Source organism: Dermacentor variabilis, chromosome 9, assembly GCF_050947875.1.
Source record: "Dermacentor variabilis isolate Ectoservices chromosome 9, ASM5094787v1, whole genome shotgun sequence".
Classification (NCBI taxonomy): domain Eukaryota; kingdom Metazoa; phylum Arthropoda; class Arachnida; order Ixodida; family Ixodidae; genus Dermacentor; species Dermacentor variabilis.
This window is the reverse complement of record NC_134576.1, coordinates 112807434-112826535: the sequence shown is the minus strand read 5'-3', so window position 1 is coordinate 112826535 and position 19102 is coordinate 112807434. Positions and strand designations below refer to the sequence as shown.

At 47.7% G+C, this 19102-nt stretch overlaps 1 protein-coding gene across 1 annotated transcript in view; it reads right to left on the bottom strand.

The window, feature by feature from the left end:
- Positions 1-14191: 14191 nt before the first annotated feature.
- The window catches only part of LOC142558498 (uncharacterized), an 86935-nt gene continuing 82024 nt past the window's right edge, over positions 14192-19102 (bottom strand). Inside the window, exons 17-19 of the mRNA XM_075670626.1 lie at positions 17825-17894; positions 15155-15881; positions 14192-14332 (exon numbers count right to left, since the gene is read on the bottom strand). Coding sequence (XP_075526741.1) covers positions 14192-14332; positions 15155-15881; positions 17825-17894 — 938 coding nt within the window. The remainder of the gene's footprint in view (positions 14333-15154; positions 15882-17824; positions 17895-19102) is intronic.

Below are 19102 nucleotides of genomic sequence, written 5' to 3'. Positions count from 1 at the left end.
GGTGCATGTTACTGAAGTACAAAAGTGCCAAACAGACGACACAAGAAGAGACACGGATGAAGCCCTCGTCTGTGTCTCTTCTTGTGTCGACTGTTTGGCGCTTTAGTACTTCAGTGCTGCTGTCGCAGTATGAATGCTTGTTGCAATTCTCCACCCGAAAGCTTCGACGAGCTATCCGTCACTTAAAGCGCACGTAGTTGTAGTCTTACGGTGCGACGTGGAGGCGACGCGCCAACGTGACAATGTGCAGGAGTAGGAGCGTAGTACAAGCGTTCTGTCGCTGTCGCGCGGCGGAGCGTTCGCCTTCGAAGCGGTTCGCATCGGCGGTTCTTGCAGCGCGGAGTGCGAGACCCTTCCGCGGCATTTCTCTCAAAAGCCTTTGCGGCCCAAATATCGCTGTCCGCCTGACATACGTTGTTTCTTCGATTTGTGCTTTAGCCCTTTGCCTGCAATCCCCTTCTCTGGCTCTTATTTTTTCCCTTTATCTATTTTATATGGGGGGGGGGAGGGAGGGGGCTTGGTGGCGAAGCCGTCCGCGAGTCTTTTTCCAAGTTTCGAATTTGTCCTTTCTCCCTTCTATTATTCACCAGCGTCCCCAATTTGAATGTTCTCTTTTGTTGACTGTTGCTTTGTTTTCGTTTTGCTTGATGACGTTGTTCTTTGACTCAAACTTCCTTGCATGCTGCTGCGGAGATTATACCAGAGCCCACGACTCGTATTGAGGACCTAAATGTCTAAAGATGATGGGTAGATCGAGTAAAATATGTTGAATGTGATTACAATTCTTGGGCTACTTCGCGCTCTTTCCAGAGGCTGCCTGTCTACGTATATGTATGTATGTTCGTACGTTTTGTGTCTAGTTGTTTTACCGCCAACCAGCGTCACTGTGTAGTGCATTGTTGAACGTTTAGAACATCGTGCTGCTGCGCTGAGGGAAGAGGGTTTGAAATCAACCGTAGGACTAACTAGGGTCACTTAGTATATGGCAATGTGTGCATATGCGCCGCTCTTCAACGAACCTCCTTTTCGCCGGCATGGCTTAATTTAAATGCAGGACTGGATATGCACCGCTCTTCAATGAAACTCTTTGATTCCGACATGGAGCATTAGGTAACTCTATTTCAATGATTGTTGTGTTCATAGGAGGTTTCATAGGTTCATAGGATTCGCATCAGTGATTCACTTTGATGCCTACTTCGGTCACTGGGTTTGTGCCAGCAGATGTGGGTCGCTCTAAGATGACCAAAAGTCATCCTGTAAATTTATTCGTTGCTGGGTAGAATTGAACTGACGTCACACGGGTTCGTCAAGGACATCAACATGTTTGACGCTTTATGGGGCAACGCCACAAATGCCGTGGATATGTGCCGCTTTTCAGCGAACTTATTTCACGCCAACTGATCAGCGAGCTGCGCCATGAATTCACCGAGTGTGCCGATTTTCAAAGAACTTCCCGCCAGATTGGGTCACTGAGTATACGCCACTGAGTGTGCGGCAAGCGAGCGAACTGTCATTCTCAGAGTTCGCACGCATCGGCGCGACGCGAAGTTCGGAGGCAACGCGCAGGCTACGCGGCGGCAGCGCTAGATGGCGCCGAGTGTGCTCGGGGAACTGCGAAAGAGGAGTCCCGATGCAGTACGCGACTCGTGCATAACTCGTTTCGACGCTGGCAACACGTTGTGTATCTACATTGATTCAATGCTAAATGCAGTACGATAAAAAAAGTCAACACGAGAAAGGGTTCTGTTGAGAGAGAGAGAGATGAAAATGAGAGAAAGGCAGGGAGGTTAACCAGACTTAAAACCTCCGGTTTGCTACCCTGCACTAGGGGAAGGGAAAGGGGAGGTAAAGACGGAAAGAAGAGCGTGACAAAAATAAAAGCGTGAGAAAAAAAATATGAAAAGGGATGAAATGGGGTCCTTATAGTCTTTGTAATAGGCCACTGTCACGTAGAAAAGTCAACAAAGCCTTGACCGACTTTTGCTGCGACGACAGTTCACGTCGGCATTCCAAAACTGACTGTTCTGAAAGTGGCCTGTCGTCAAGGCGTGCCAACGTGGTCGCTAGTGACAGCCGGTGCGCGCTGTATTGAGGACAGTGGCAGAGCACGTGTTCGATGGTCTCCTCGCCGCCGCTGTGTCTGCAAGCCGCGCTGTCGTCCATACCGACTCGGAAGGCGAAGGATCTTGTGTAGGCGACACCAAGCCACAGTCGGCAAAGTACTGCTGTTTCTAGTCGAGAGAGTCCAGATGGGGGTCGAAGTCGAAGGGATGGGTCCAGTCGGTGTAGACGTGTATGCTGTAAGCTTGGTGTGTTCCATAAAGTTTTGATGGAGTCATTTGCAAGCACACGAATTTTCGTTGCAGCGTCTGTTCTTGAGAATGGAATGGAGTCTTGCAAGCCCTCCTCATGTGCAGATCGTGCTGCTGCGTCGGCAAGTTCATTGCCCATTATGCCACAGTGGCTTGGAATCCACTGCAACGTGATGTCGCGTCCTTGCTCGACGAGGTGGTGAAGCAGCAGTCTGATTTCTAGAACTAGTTGTTCGTGGGGTCCTCGGCGTAAGGCAGAAACCAAACAATGAAGTGCAGCCTTGGAGTCAGTGAACACGCTCCATTTCTTGGGTAGTTCTTCAGAAATTACCCGAAGTGCACATCGAATAGCAGCAAGCTCCGCGGCAGTCGATGTAGTCTGGTGAGAGAGTCGAATCTTTATGGTGGAAGGTTTTGCAGGAAAGATCACCGATCCTGCAGACCCATTCACCGTGGTTGAAGCGTCAGTATACAGATGATGATGATCGTTGTACGTCTCGTACAGCAAGAGCAGTGAAAGCTGCTTGAGTGCTGGAGACGAGAGTTGGGCTTTTGTTCCTATGCCTGGTACGATAAGTCGAACCTTTGCTTGAGCCAAGCACCATGGTGGAAACGGAACTTTCGCTGGAGCTGTATAACCTGATGGAAGGTATGCACGATAGGGCAGGACAGTTTCACAAAAGGAAGCGCGTGGTCGATCCTCTGGCAGTGAGGCTAGATGATGGGCAGGGGCTCGAGCAAGGTGTCTTACGTGTGCTCTGAGTGCTTCCATGACTATATGGGTCTTGGCTGGGAAATCGTGTGCAATCGCAATGGTTTCAGCCGTTGATGAACACCGCGGCAATCCAAGACACACTCTTAGCGCCTGGGCCTGGACGCTTTCGAGTGTACGGATATTACTTCTGCAGGTGTTGGTCAGCAAAGGCAAGCTGTATCGCAAATACCCAAGAAAGAGCGTCCTGTACAGTTGCATCATTGCATGTACTGAAGTACCCCAGACATTTCCTCCAAGAAACTTAAACACATTAGAGATATCCGTCAGGCGCTTCTTTAGGTAGGCCACATGAGGACTCCAGCAGAGGTCGCGATCAATGATTACTCCTAAGAATCGGTGCGTCCTGACATAAGGAATGTTTTGACCGTCGATAGAGACATCGTATAATCTCATTGGCTTCCGGCTAAACGCGACCAATGCGCATTTTTCTGGCGAGATCTTGAGGCCTTGTTCATTTAAGTAGGCCTATGTTGACGTGGCAGCTTTTTGAAGCCTGGCGCGTACTTGCGGCCGTGTCACACCAGATGCCCACACGCAGATGTCATCGGCATACATTGAAATTTTAACTGTGTTCGGAAGCCGTTCCACGAGACCAATGAGTACAAGGTTGAAAAGCGTTGGACTCAAGACACCACCTTGTGGAACTCCATGGTGCGTATAATACTCCGAGGTTGGGCCAGCTTCAGTGTTAAGAAATAGAGACCGCCTATGTAAATAACTGCGAGTCCAACGATATAATGGACCGCCTAGGCCCACCGATTCCAATGCTTCAAGTATGGCGTCATGAAGAACGTTGTCGTAGGCTCCCTTTATATCTAAGAACATTGCGACAGATAACCTCTTACACGCCTTTTGGTGTTGAACATACGTTACCAGATCGATAACGTTGTCGATAGAACATCGGTGACGTCGAAAACCAGCCATGGCGTCCGGGTAGATTTCGTAATGTTCAAGATACCGCTCAAGTCTGGCGAGGATCATTCGCTCCATTACCTTCCCAACGCAACTTGCCAGCGCAATCGGTCGGTATGAAGTAATCTCTAAGGGAGACTTGCCAGGCTTAAGAAGCGGTACCAGGCGGCTGAGCTTCCAATCTTGAGGAACTTTGCCCTCTTGCCAGGACTCGTTATAGATATGAAGGAGTGCACTTCGTGCTCGTTCACCAAGGTGACATAGCATGCGGTAAGATATGTCATCCGGACCAGGCGACGACGACCGATTACAGAGGGCGAGCGCCGCGTCAAGCTCTTGCGTCGTGAAAGGCAGATCCATGCGTGAATCGCGTGAATCTGGAATACGGTTCAATGTAAGCGAAACTGTGCGAGTTGGCTGGCCCGCAATCATAGCACAGAAGTCTTCCGCCACATCAATGTCTTGTCGGCGCTGGAATAGTGCTAGGGCCTTAAACGGGAAACGCTGTTCCGGAACAGAACGTAGACCTCGCACAGTTCTCCATATTTGAGATAGCGGTTTGCGGGGATCTAGCGACGCACAAAAGTTCGACCAACGCTGAGCCTCTAGTTTATCCATGCGCCGTTGTATCTTCTTTTGCATTCGCCTGGCTGTTCTGAGATCCTGAATTGACTTAGTGCGTCGATATCTCCTTTCGGCACGACGGCGAATCGCACGAAGCCGCTCCAATTCCAGGTCGAATTGAGAATACCTTGGAGAACACGTAAGTGTGCGCGTGGCCGTCTGTGCCGTGTTCTTAATAGCTTGTTGAAGGCCACAAGAGAGGCCTTTGTGACAAGCGTCCTCAATCTGGGATGTAAAGACAGACCAATCTATTCTTCGTATCGTGGTGAACGTATACGTGTTAGACATTCCCTTGATCTTGAGGTAAGTGGGGATGTGGTCACTTCCGTGCGTTTCAATGTCCAAAAACCACTTAACATGTGTGGCGAGGCGGTGGGAGACGAAAGTCAAATCGAGGCAGCTGCTGTACGTTATTCCCCGCAGAAATGTTGGACTAGCGTCATTCAGCAGGCAGAGACCATTGTTGGAAGCTAATGAAGCTAGTCGTCTTCCCGTCGCGTTAACCTTTGAGCTTCCCCAAATGGTATGGTGAGCGTTGAAGTCCCCAGTGATAATCCATGGACCAGGTTGTGTTTTCAAGATGTCTTCTAGTCTTTTGGTGTCAAATCGACTCGATGGAGACAGATACACCCCCAAGAGTGCAAAGGTGACTTGCCTATTTTTAACAGTCATGCACACATACTGATTGTCGTCATGATGTTGCACCGGTTGGACGACGTAAGTGAGTTCACGGCGAATAAACACGACCACCTTGCTACTTTTGATGTCTCTTGATGAGAATATTGTCTCGTAGCCGGATAGTCTCATTGGATGGGATAATCTTGGTTCACATATGACAATGATTGGAAAGCGGTTAGTGAGAACAAATTGACGAAAATCGGCGATGCGAGATCTTAGACCTCTCGCGTTCCACTGAAGGATCGACGCTTCTCTGACCTCCTTACGAAATGACTTGTGATTGTCAGTCATGGCTTCACTCAAGGCTTGCTAGGACGGGGCTCAGCGCGTCGAGCACTTGTAGTCCACTACGAGCAGATGGAGTGTCAATGCTTGTCAGCATGGCCCTGATGACATTCACAATGGATCGCAGCACCGGGATCATTTGGCAGTCGACTGTTGAAGCCTCACCGACAGAAGCGGGCTTCGATGGGAGCATCAAGCGTGGAGGCTCCTTAGAAGACTGAGAGCTTGCAAGCGCCGGCCACTCTTCCACGGGGGCAGCAGTTCCCCTCTGAGGCTTCCTTGTGCTCTCGGGCGTTCCAAATGAAGATGATGGCGTTGGCGCAAGCGGCGCACGAGCTCCACCCTGTCTTGAGCGTTTCCGTCGATGACGACGTCGACGCCGGATCTTTTCTGAGGCTTCTCTATGGGTTGAGTTATCCCTCACCATTTGCTTCAGAACTTCGAACTCTTTTTTGATTCTTGGGCATTCTTTAGACGTCGCTTCATGGGTGCCTTCACAGGTGCCACACCTTAAGTTTGTGGCACGGCAGACATCTACCGTGTGTGACTCCGCGCACCGGGGGCATATTGGGGAGTTTGTGCAGGCGCCCTTAACATGTCCGATCTTAAAGCACTTGTGGCATTGAAGCGGCTTTGGGATAAACCGTCGTACGACATGTCGGAAGTGACCGACCTTTACGTGCGAAGGGATGGAATCCCCCTTGAACACAATCTTCACACAACGGCTGTTGCCAAGTCGGCATACGTGCGTGATGACCATTCCTTCGTATGCCGGTTTGATCAGAATTGGCAGGTCCGAGTTCGAAATAGCCAAGTCAATATCGTAGATCACACCTGCAGTGCAGGCCCCATCCATAGGTATGACCGATCGTACTTTTATGTTGCCCAAATCTGTTATCTGTCGTAGCGTCACCAGCGTGGTTCCACGGGTTGTGTCGACAGCTAGAACATTCTTTCGTGTGTTCAGCCGGACTTCCTTGATTTCGTTAGGCGCCTTTCCCTCAAGAAAAACAGAGAGAGCTTGCCTGTTCAATACTCGAAGGTTGACAGAAGAATCCACTGGCATGAAGAGGATGGTGTGCGGCCAGCGTTCACTACCTGCCTGCATGGTTGACGTACTCGCTGGTGACGACGCCTTGATAAGCCTCCTTTTAGCCCTTCGGCTCCTCACCGACACGAAGCTGTCATCAGATGAGTCGTCACCTGTGATTGAGTAGACCTCTGTGTCTTCGCTGGTGCTGGACCAGGTGCCTCGTTTCCTTGAGGAACTTGTTAATCTTGCCAGACGGGCCGGCAGTAGGCTCTGCATCCATGGCCACAGGAGTAGGAGTCTCTCTTGAGTGGTCACTGGTGGTTGACCAGGTGCCTTGACTCATAGAAGAGATTGCCGTTGCAGACTTCTGGCAGCACGGGCCTGCGGAACGTTCCGCGTCCATCGCCTCAAGCCAGGACGCGGAAAATGCCCCAGAGACTGATGAAAATTTGACGAAAACTGGCTAGCTGGGACAGATGCGTTCTAGCACTGAGTAACTTCGTTTCTTCTTCTTTCTTCTTCTTTGCCGCAGAGTAGCTCAACATACATCTCTTGCAATCACCACAAAACTAGTCGTGTGGCGAATGCTCGCGCCCTGGCTTTCTGGAAGGTGGTGGGTCTCACTCTGGCAGGTCAAAGTGTGGCCCCTGTTGGACGCAGGGTCACGTGCCCTTTCGTGTTAAGAATGAGTGTACTGCGGGTGCGGTTGTGGGCTTGATTGTAAGATGGGCGAGTCTTTCGAAAGAGAGCCAGTCCACGGCTGGCTCCGAGCTGTAAGCGCTTTCGTGGTTTGCGGACCTCGGTTAGGTGAGGGGCCAACACAACACACTGTACCACTCATTTTTTAATTTGTTTTTTTTTTAATAGCAGGACTTCTCCTCTCTAAATAGACCCCCCACCTGCGCGGCCATGTCTTTAACGGAATTTCTCTGGCTCTCGAAGGAATCGAACCGGTGCCACGCACGGTCGTTTCGGCGGGGCGAACTAGAAGGAAGACAGAAGGTCGATTGCACACACGTTTTGGTGTTGGCAGTATGCTGTGCCGAATCATTGCTTCAGTGCTAATCACACTAATGTCGATACTCATTGGGAGATGCGTTCTACCGTTTCTTTTTTTTTTTCGGGGGGGGGGGGGTATTCACCTTATGCCTCAGTGGTGAAATCGTAAGCCAGAACGCGTCAGTCCAAGCAAAGCGGTTCTGCGGTTCATGCACTTGAGGATCAAATTCTCTACCCAAGCTCAATTTCGACGGCGTTTACGGTATGTGGAGACAGTAAGAGAAACAGGGAAACGAAATTGCGCATCTGGCAATAAAACTGCGTTTAGAATGGATCGAAGGACCTATGAGCCATCGAATCGTACAATGCATGATTATTTATTCGTGCTGTTAATCGTTTAACACACACACAGACCTAGAGAGAAGAAATAAAGAAACAAAATGGAGGAGGCCGACGTCTTTACCGGAACGGTGTTTAGCTTTATTTAGTCGAGGGTTCGTAGCCATAATTAACGACAAAAATCGAGGGTTTTTTCTCCCGCAAAATTTTGAGGGCTGCTAGCCTTTTTCGACCATCTTGTGGTCACGCCGACGCCGACAACACCGAATTTTCGGCTTCGTAAGCCATGTAATGCTGTCGCATTATTAAATAACTACGAATGTTGCCGTCATAGTAGCACGTCATGTCTTCAATAGAACTGAAACGTTGGTTACAAGATAGGTGCACTCGTTATTATTAAGTTGAGCGTCTTTTTAAGTAAGAACTGGCGCTAAGTAACAGCGAATGATACAGAGTGACCCATATAATTTGTCGTTGAACCTGCTAGCCTAACGTTTTTAAATGCTGCTGTTCTGGATTACTTTTCGCATACTATAACGATTTAGGACATTGTTCTTGGTTAGCACGGAGTTACGTTCATATTCAGCATTATGTTCTAGATTGTTATCTTGTTATCAGTAGTCGGAACATTCAAAAGTAAGTCGCATCTCCATTTGGAAGAAACAGGTCGGATAGGGTTAAATAAAGCTCCCAGGTGTGTAGCTTTCTTCATTTTATGGCGACATCGGCGAAGCTCCGTCGTCTGCAGGAAGCAAGCCGGTGATATGTCCGTGCAAGGATGATGTCATTGCTAAGTGTAGGCTATTTCTGTAGAAGATAAGTTATCTTCTAATAGCCACAAACGGCTATCATTACGCTACTGCGTAGTGCCTTTTCAAGTTTGGTGTTCTTAGCCGCAAAAGATGAGGAGGCTAATGCGCACGTGCGCGAAAAAATTAAAAAAGACAATTTCCTCATCCCCCATTAATTGAAAGCGCTCTAGACGGCAACGTCAGCCAAAGTCAGGCGCGTCACTCCGTAGAGTCGGCAGGGAGCAGATGACGGCAATCACTCATGTCGTCTGTTCGCAACGTTGACGGCGGCCATTAGCTTCTCTGTAAGCGGGCTTGGCAGCACGCTAACCCGTTGCCCGGCAAAGCATCCTTTCAGCGTCCGTGGGCTACGGGTTTGGAATTCGCGTTTTCACGGTTAGTCCTGGAAAAAAATAGGAAGAAAAAGTACGTACCCTGCGAAGCTAATGTTGTACGTTGGTCGGCCGGAAGTGGCCATAATCCTGAGAGGTAAAGGGAGACACAAAGAGAGATTAGCGATGACAGCATAGTTGGGGCATCAGCATAAAGGGCGGCGTTCGGTGGCCACGCTAGCCATATCTATGAGCTCTAATGCACAGGAAACTCGCGGTGAACAGAGTAATGCCACAGGTGGGGAGCTCATTGCAGCTAGTTGAGTGCGCTGCAGGAATGAGGTGGTGCCCTGGGCACTCGAAAGGGTGTTGTCAAAACGTGTATTTATTTACCCCAATACAGTTCGCTCATTCGACCCATCTTCGCTGCACAATTCTTTGGACAATTTTAAAAAAGCGTCTTGCTGTAATATGCTTCGCCGCCAATACACGGAAGCAGAATACCTGTCTCTATCTTGTGCTTAAAATGAGGTTCAGAAGTGACGTAATCCTCAACGACATTATTTTATTATTACTATCGGCGTCAAAGTTATCCTGCAACCCATCGCTTACGATTACTAAGTTTCTTCGTTTGAGTACGTTATCCAATCAATGTGTTGCTTGTACTGTCAAAGCCACAGTCCTGAGGCAATCAGCGCAAGAAAAAGAAGAACGTCTTGTAATACAATAAGGAAGACGCACGCAGCGCTGGCTATCAAATGAATTTTCTATTGAAATCGCACAATTGTGTGCACAGAATGTTGCGTTCCTCTTCGTTTCTGCGGTATGAAGTTCTTTTCGCACTGTCTGCTTCTAGAATGGGTTACCAACGTGACCGGAAAAAAACAAAAAAAAAACGCTCCGAAGCCCGAGATGTGGCGGCTCGAACATCTCCAATCTTCTTTCAAACCACACGATGGTCAGCATATTTCCAGAACTTCACTTATGCTATAGGTTGTTCAAACGAACCTGTTCCGGCAAATTATTGACATAGACATTATAGCAACCACAGTGCATGCAATTAAAAAGAAAGTTAGGTCTACTGCAGAAAAAAGAAAAAGAAACTAAGGATAGGCTTCCCTAAATTGCGACATTACGCCTCGCAGATTATTTACAGAGGTCAGTTTAGGGCGTGCTACTCTGTTTGCTTACCGCTGCACGCATATTTTGGTGAAGAGGGAGCCCGCACAGCTTGGCCGCGGAGTGCATTAATGCGCGAGGCCACAGTCGGATCGCGGGCGAATGATGACGGGTGGCGCGACGCGTCACTACTCTAATGCGCTTGCTTGCTAGGGCCCGTCGCCAGTGATTGATGAGAGAGCAAAAGGACTTCTTCTTATGCAAGTTGGTGCTTAGATTTCCTAGGTATACTTCGTGGCTCAAAATACATTTCTTGAAAAGGGACAGAAGAAATGAAGACAGTGACAGTGGCCGGTGGCCTTTCACTCTCTTCCTTTCTCCTGTTCCTTTTAAAGAAATGTATTTTGTGCCGCAACGTATACCTAGAAGATGAGAGACCACGTGACTCGACTTCCTGGCTGACAGCGCATTCGTGTACACCGGCGCCTTTTAGCGCGTGTCTGCGCGTTTCTTGCCCGCGCTTGTTGACGACCCTGGTCTTGGAGGCCCCTGGGAGCGAGTTAACTGCGGTTGCCCAGGAAGGAAGCTATGTTTTCGCTTCGCTTGGCGATTCCGCTCGCGCGCGCGTTATTTTTATTTATTTTGTACTTTGGTCGTGATGCCTAGACGCAAGTGTCAGAGAAGGGTGCCGCGGCAGTCGCTGACTTTATTTGCCAGTGTTTTGCAACATCTGGCTTGCTTTGTAGTGGGTGCGCGAAAAGATAACGTGCTGGCTGTACCATAGTCCCGGCTGGGAGGCTTGCGGTGGTCTACAAGTATGCGCATTTGTCCGTTGCTAAGTTAGTTCTCCGTTTCGCGAGATACGGGAGAGGGGGGGAGAAGCGGAGAGCAAAACGTTGTCTCGCGAAAACTAACCAGAAGGGTTTCGCTAACACGACTGCTAACTGCCGGGCTGTGATTTATTCGCCTGTCGTGGTTAGTGCAGAGATGCAGTAGTTCGCTTCGCCGCCTGCGATTCGTCACATTTTTAAAAATTTATCAGCGCACGAACTTCGTGAAATAGGCTGCGAGCAGGCTCAGTTTTCGGAAGAGGAGAGAGGACGTGTTTCGGGGACGGTCTAAGTGACAGCTACGAGCGTAATTATGAATGAAAAGAAGCGAAGTCGCCGAGTTTCTGAACAAGGCTGTTTAATTAATGAAGAAGCTGACCTGACGTACCCATGGGGATGGTAATGTGGGTGGAGAGGAGGTCGATAGGGAGAAGTTGGGAGTAACACACATCAGATTTCTCAATTTTCGTTTATGGAATATACGGAAGTGTTTCAAACATGTGCACTAGTTCATGCATTCATTGATGCTGAATGGCTCTTAAAATGAATGAATGAATGAATGAATGAATGAATGAATGAATGAATGAATGAATGAATGAATGAATGAAAATGATTAACTGTGCTAACACACAAGTAACCTAAACTCTTCTCCGACATCATTAAGGAAGCATTGCTAGGCGCTCCTAAATTGAGACCTGTTGCAAAAAAAAAACCTGCAAGAAAGTTCGCCTATGGCAAGCGCCAGAACTTTCTGCCCAAATTTCGGTGATTTTCGTCGACGACAACACCCTACTCGACCAGATCCGACACCGCTCCACCCGACTAACCTGACCTAACTCATACCAAACAAGTGACTAATTATTGCACTAAGACAAGTGGACCAGCAAACGAACAAAGGATTGAATGAATATTTGAAGGATGGAATGGATGAACGAATGAAAGAATTCGAAAGAAACGAAGGGCACAGCTGCATCAATTTACGCCTTAACGAATAACTAGTAGCTGTTCATTCCAGCAAAGACACAAGAGACACACTTTACAACGTTTACCCTTTCACAGAGAAAACCTACATCTTGTGCTAATGCGGGTGGAAGTAGCGTCGTGATTGACCATTGAGCAATTACCTCGCTGCCCAAGAAACTTTTAATTAGATTGCCACCGTTAGCTCGCTTTGAAGCTCGCCCTAACCGACTGGGCTTCGTTTTGATGCATTTAAGTAAAAAGTAAGCAAAGGAAAAAGAAGAAGCTCGTGCTCGTGTGAAGGGGATAGAACTTCGGCTCTAATTCAAAACAACGACACGCAGCTGCCTGATGAGGTTCGAACTGAACGTAGGCCCTGCTGCAGCTGTGGGGAGAGAGGAACAGCGTAGGTTCGCGTGGGAAGATTAATTGGCCGGCTAACCTTGAAAGTCAACAGGAACGATCCGGGCAGGTTGAGAGCTGACATGGGCTGTAGGTGGGGTGGTGGGTGGGGAGGGGGTGTTCTTGGCGACCGCAGAAAATGTTTGTACCGCTCTGGCTTCACCGACCGCTCCTTCTTCAGCCTGCGGCGGTTCGATAACGTTTGCATAATTAGGTAAACGTGCAATTCGGTTACCCGGTTAAGTGAAGCAAGCATAGGGCGACGCTGTAGAAGACGTAGAATATTGGGGGATGTAAGTGCGGTTGTAGCGGTGACCCTCTTCGAGGCTTTGCGAGAAAGCGTGATCGAATGAGTGGGCGAGGGGAAAACGTTAATGAGGGAAAGGGTGAGAGGCTGTAGGGAGCAGCTTCGTTTCTCTCGTGAGGGGTGGGCGTGCGACAACGAAAACGGGAGAGAGAGAGTTTCCGAATGATGACGACAAAATTCAGCCGATTATGTGCACGTGCGACGTGCAGGTGCTCCTAATGTCAGTAAAGCTGCAAGTTTTCGAAGGAAGAAATGCAGGGGGAAAGACAGGCAGCTTAGGCAGGGTACTTGTACTTAGCCAGGGCTGCCTTGTACTGGAGTGAGGGATAGTTGCTAGAATCAGGGCGGTAGTGAAATAGACGGTGTCCTGCCTTTGAAGAGGCGAATCCTCTAGATTAGATGCACACGTTTTGAACAGACACTCGCAAAAGGGTGGAAAATTGAGCTTGCTGGTGCCTACGATCCTACTTGCGACCAGCGCGTAAACACTGGACGAGAACGCACAGCACAGGGCGCAGACATTGGCACTTTCGTCAATCATTCTCTCATCATGGCTGTGAACTGCGTGTACTAACTGGTATACATATGGCCAATATGTAACTACATTCGCCCTACATAATTCCCAACTGTCCGTAGAGACTCGGCTAGATATAGTGAATATGGGACGGGCAGACCAATAGATGGATGGACGGATGGACGGACAAACGGACGGTTGTTACCCCTTCCACATTGTGATCCGTGTACTCATCAGCCGAAACTGTGTGGTCCTTGAACACTCGAACTGCTCATTCGATCAGAATTTCCTGTCATCGGCCATTATTACTTGTCGTTCTAGGGGCCAACCTTTCACTAAACAACTCGGTGCCGTCACGTTGGGGGCAGTATAGGTGGGGCCGACGAAGCTCACTGAGTCTTTCATGGTTGTCTGATTCTAGATACATAATGGCATTATTATTGTTATCGTCTGTTGCTGACTCTTTCAGTTATAGAAATAATCAATAAGTCATTTGTGCTACTTCATCTGTTATTAGGTGGCCGTCCGTTTATTCTTTTCTGATATGCTATAGTGGCAGTGAATTCAGCTTTTCAGTGCTACGCGCTATCGCTCCTCGATTCGGGTGAGTGCCAGTAACCTCTACATCGTTCCACGTATAAATTTTGATGAGCTCAATCCAACCTCCAAAAGTCGGTTTTAGCACGAGAATGTTAACACGAAGCCCTTTGTACGTTCTTTTTATATTATCATGAAAACTGAACACAGCCGAGAGACATGACCATTGTTCAAGGTGATTCTCATTACGGGCTGCTGCGTTACGAACGTCAAAAAATCCACTTTCTATTACACGACACTGTTAGACTTAACTGTCGGATACCACTAATAGCGTCCAACGATGCCACAATGATACCGGCGTAGGCGAACAAGATGTGTGCCTTCTTCTCGCTCCCCAGGCCCATTGTTGTGGTCATGTCACGCGACGGATCACTCATATGATTCAGAACGCATTCACGCTGCTGGTCTTTATTATTTCCTGCTCTTGGCCTGAGTAGAAGTCTGGGACCACAGAGGGGACTTGATGTTCGGAGGAGTAAAATTTCTTGTGGTACTCCTTGGAATCGGTCTCGTCAGTGACCACCTGGAGTGCAGAAACGAGAGTGTGACAAACGAAGGTTATTTGTTGATCGAGGACAGTAAAAAAAAAAAACACGCTAGGCTTTTGAGAGCCACTAGATCTCTGCCCAAAGAGAAATTTAAACGCTCCGATTGGCCGAAGCCAATGCAAGGTGTGATTTCAAAAGTGTTGTGCATAAATACCATGTCACAAAAGAACAAATATTAAAGACGACGCGCATGCCGGATGACTGTTGGTATATTGTGCGCGATGCGGAGGCTGTATTAGCCGTATCACCTTTTGATACTTGAAAACATAATAGGTTGATAGTTCGATACTTTCTCGATACTTTGCTCGCTAAAATCATTTAGATTTACTTTAGTTATGTGTCATGTATAGGTATGAAATACCCTTATTGGTATTGCATCGCTACAATGCGAACCCTTTGAACGGAAAAACAAAGAAATCTCAACGCCACACGAAACTAAATGGTAATCTTCAGAAACAAAATTGTGGCAGGGCACATAACCGTGAGTTGACCAAGGAACGCTATGTAAGACGTAAAGCGGAGAACAGGTGCGCTAGAAGACACTGTGTTTGATCCTAAATTGGTGGTTTAAGGAAGAGAGAGTTCGGGCAGAAAATCAGGCCTATCCGTATAACGCTCTAACTTTTGCATCTGCAAGTGTAACCCGGGGCAGGGTCATGGCATAACTTGTTAACAGGAAACATGAAATAAAGCATTTTCACGACCAAAGGGATTCATTGCGCCATCGATGAAGTTGCTGATGGCTGTGTCGCACGCATTCGCAAGCATTAAGCTACCACAAAGGCCTAAGGATTCACCTTGTGCGAGGACTTCAACTTCTTTGGCAGTGTTGCTACGCTCTTGTCGTCCTTCTGCACGTTCGAGTTCTTGAGCAACCTTCGGACGCCCGAGAAACGGGGCAGTATCGTGGCGTGGTCCCTGCCACCTGCTGCTGCTCCACCGCCACCCTTGCTCCAGATATTGCTGTTGAAGACCACGGTGCTCGTGCTGTCCGTGCTGCAGGACGTCACCCGCACCATGGACGAATGGCTGTTCTGCTTGGGATCCGAGTTGGCGCACCAGGAACCCGCGGGCACCGCTACACCGCGGTGCTTCTTGAACGTCCCCGTGGTGACGAGTTGGGCCCAGGACGCGCGCGCCTCCGGGTACTGCAGCACTCTCACCACGAAGATGAGGAAACCCTGCATCGAGTTGCAGACGCAGAAGGCGTACTGGAGCGCGGTCTTGGCTTCGCCCACGGCGAACACGCCGAATATCCACGTGATGCCCAGCAGAGTCATGACGGTGAAGGCGCCGCGAACTTGGGCCACTGTGATGGGCGGGTTGGCGGCGGCGGCGGCGGCGGGGCTGGAGCCCGAGCACGAGTTGTGGTCGGCGGCCTTGGCGTTGGCTTCAGCCATTCGAGGCTTGAACAGCACCCGCGTCACCATGATGAAGACGAGCAAGTTGACGAAGAGGATGAGGCAGGAGATTCCCAGGAAAGCGATGTAGTAGATGAATGGGTTTCTGGATGATATCAAGCAACTATAATAACAAAAAAGAAACACAATAGATCAATTGAAAACCTTTTTCATTGAACTACTTATGTATCTAGTTAACGTCACTCATGCGCTAGTAGGTAAAGTTTTGTAAAAAAAGTATGCTATTGTAGGTTACTGGTGATTAGCGCAGCGTAGTCGGGCATTTTGGTTAGTGCAGCAAATCTTTTTTTTTTCACTACATCTGTTGTAAACAGCAATTTCGCAATAACGCAGTGAAATATCGTGGAGTAAAGATTCTGACATTTGCGATAAACTTGTGTTTTGAGAAGAGAAATGTGCAACACTTTTCGAGAAGGAAATTAAACGGCAGTACAGTTTATTTTTAACGATATCATCTGACTTGCATCAAAACCAATGCAGCTTTGTACAGCATTGCGGGAACTTCCGTGGCAAAAGATTGACTGATTGAGCGCGTTAGGAGTGCAGATCTGTGCAGGAAGAAAAGTAAGTCATGCCATATCTCAAATTTATTCAATAGCGAGATGGTGAGTCCTTTATAAAAAGTTTCATGTATACTACACGAACTCTCAGTATGTTCAGAGGTCGTTAGCCGAAGGTATTAGGTCCTTATCTGTCTATGTTTTGTCTTACTCAATGGATTAAAAGACATGAGCATAATAAGCGCTGCGAACTTAAGGTATTTAATGCCCCAAATGAAAAAGAAAGATTACCATAGAAGAGAACCACATAAATCGCAACGCGATGGACAAATGATTTGACATTCAGAAGAAAATTCTTATTTAAATGACCGTCATGTCTTCTCGACAGCTAAGCACCTTTGTGTTGCTTATCATATTGACCGCAAATAAAGACGCGGACAGCGGGAGAATACATAAACAACACGTGTTGTTTATGTGTTCTCTCCCGCTGTCCGCGTCTTTATTTGCGGTCAATATGATATGCAGTAAAATAGGTCCAACTAGGCCAAAGTGAAGTTCTTCTGAACCATCTCTGTTGTTTCAGCATAGCTTTGAATAGAGTTAAAAAAACGATAAATTGCGCGTGCATTCTTGATACATTGTGCTCCAGAAGCAAAATATTGTCCGCATTTACTCTGGATGGCTAAGTGCGGTCACGTGATGTGCTGGCATGAGACCACCACGCTCATGTGAGTGCTGTTATTCGGGGGTAAGCACACTTAGCACCACTCGAATCACTCACACTCTTGCCCTGTTTACGCCCGAAACTCTAGAGCAGACTATAGAAACGAAATGTGCGGATGTCCTTAACAGGGTTCAGGGGTAGCTTTTATAATAGTTCTTGCACTCCCTAGCGAGAACTATACCTTGCCGCCAACACCTTTATATACGGAAGTAGCCGTTTTTTCTCCACGTTTGACTACCTTTTCAAGAGCGCTCGAAACCGCTGGACGAGATTCCTCACTCTGTGACGAGATCCCAACAGGTGCCTCGCTTTCTGAACATTCGCGTTGCCTCGTACGTCACTGAGCAGGCAGCGCTCTATTGGCGCTTCCGCTTCGACGATCAGACGACCAATGACGAGTGCGCGGCGCCAACGAATCACGAGAGCGCAAGCCAACGTTCGAAAAGCGAACACCTTGCCTAATCTCGCCGGTGCTTGGTCAGAGGGAGAGTGAAATTGCTCTCTCTCAGAAAATGCGAGGACTATCTTAAATACAATTGCACTTAAGATAGGTAGTTATTTTTGAAGAAAGCAGCTGCGAAATTTTCACTGAGTGCTTTTAGGGTGCACGTTGAGGTATACAATAGCTTCCATTAAGACATGCATAAGTAGCTGAGGTTCAGAATTGTCTCGCGGGTGCAACTTGCCTTTAAGATGAAACGGTGCGTCTTTAGTGTCTTTACATTTGCTCTTGCCAGCAAAGAATAATTATTACCGCTTTCAGTAAGTCTCAAGCACACGTTTTTAACATCTGCAGATTCACCTGGGTAAGCGTCAACTTACTAGTCGCCTTGATCCTTATAAGGCTCCAAGTCTATGGCCAGACAAGTTCCAACAATAACAGCCGGTATTCCTGGAATTCAAGATGACATTTATAAGCAGTGGTACATAAAGAAATATAGGTCTATGTGGACCGAAATATTGAACTATTTGCATATAGAGCTGTTATATTCTTCAAGACCAATGGAAACGCGATTCTTTTGACGACCTGCAGAAGCGTAAGCATTTGGGCCGGTTAGTTCATCACTAGAGCGCCATTTTACGCAATTTCCTCTCAAGTCTCACGATGGCTTCCGCACGAGGTATGGAAAAACATTTCATGGAAACGTATTCGTCATATAAATGCTTTTTTGAAAGCTCTCTGTTAGAGTTTGCTAGCATGTATATTTTGGCACATTTAGTCAGGAGCCAAAATAGCTTGCTTGGATGCATGAACCCTCAACAGAAATCAATTCTTACAAGACATTGAGTAGGATAGCTCGTACGGCAGATGCTTCAAGTTGCAATACTTTTCAGTAGAACGGCGAAGCCGAGAGATAAATCAGCCAATTATGTAATATCTGCTCCACGTAACTTGGGCAATATATTAAAAAATATGTGCAGGTACCACGCGGCTGGACAGAACCAAGGTAATTTTGTTTGTCGCAAAATACAAATAAGTGTTTTGCGGCACAACAAATACACACATTAGCTTGTTTTGCACGCTTCTTCTCAGGATTGGAAAGCAAGCTTATGGTACAACGCATTGAACAACAGAAAGCCGGATCGGAAAATTTTTCACAATTATTCACAATTTTTTCACTGACACTTTAGCTTTGACTATAATATTTCAGAAGTTTATGCAATAATTATAACTAATTATGTCATTCGACGAAATACGGAAAAATAGTGTGACTTGCTCCAAGTGACATTACCTTGGTTCTGTGCAGCTGCGTGGTATTTGCATATTTTTCTGTTTTTGGTTACAAGGGACACATGGTATAGACTACGTCGGAAAACACTGTGGTAAAGTCAGATAAAAACACAGCGTGAGTGCACACGACTACAAGAAAAAACACAAAGCCGCATCACAAGCGCTTGTGACGTAGCTTTGTATTTCTTCTTGTCCTTGTTTGAGCCGAGCGGCGTTTTTATCCAAGTACGAACCAACTCGCCCGAGTTAAAGCTTTAATAAGGCAAGCACATCCGCGACCGAGCCTTATATTCTACAATGCGAATTCGCTTTCAGAGGCGAGGGTAACAATAATTGACGGTTTCATGTTGACATTCCGGCGAGGCAAC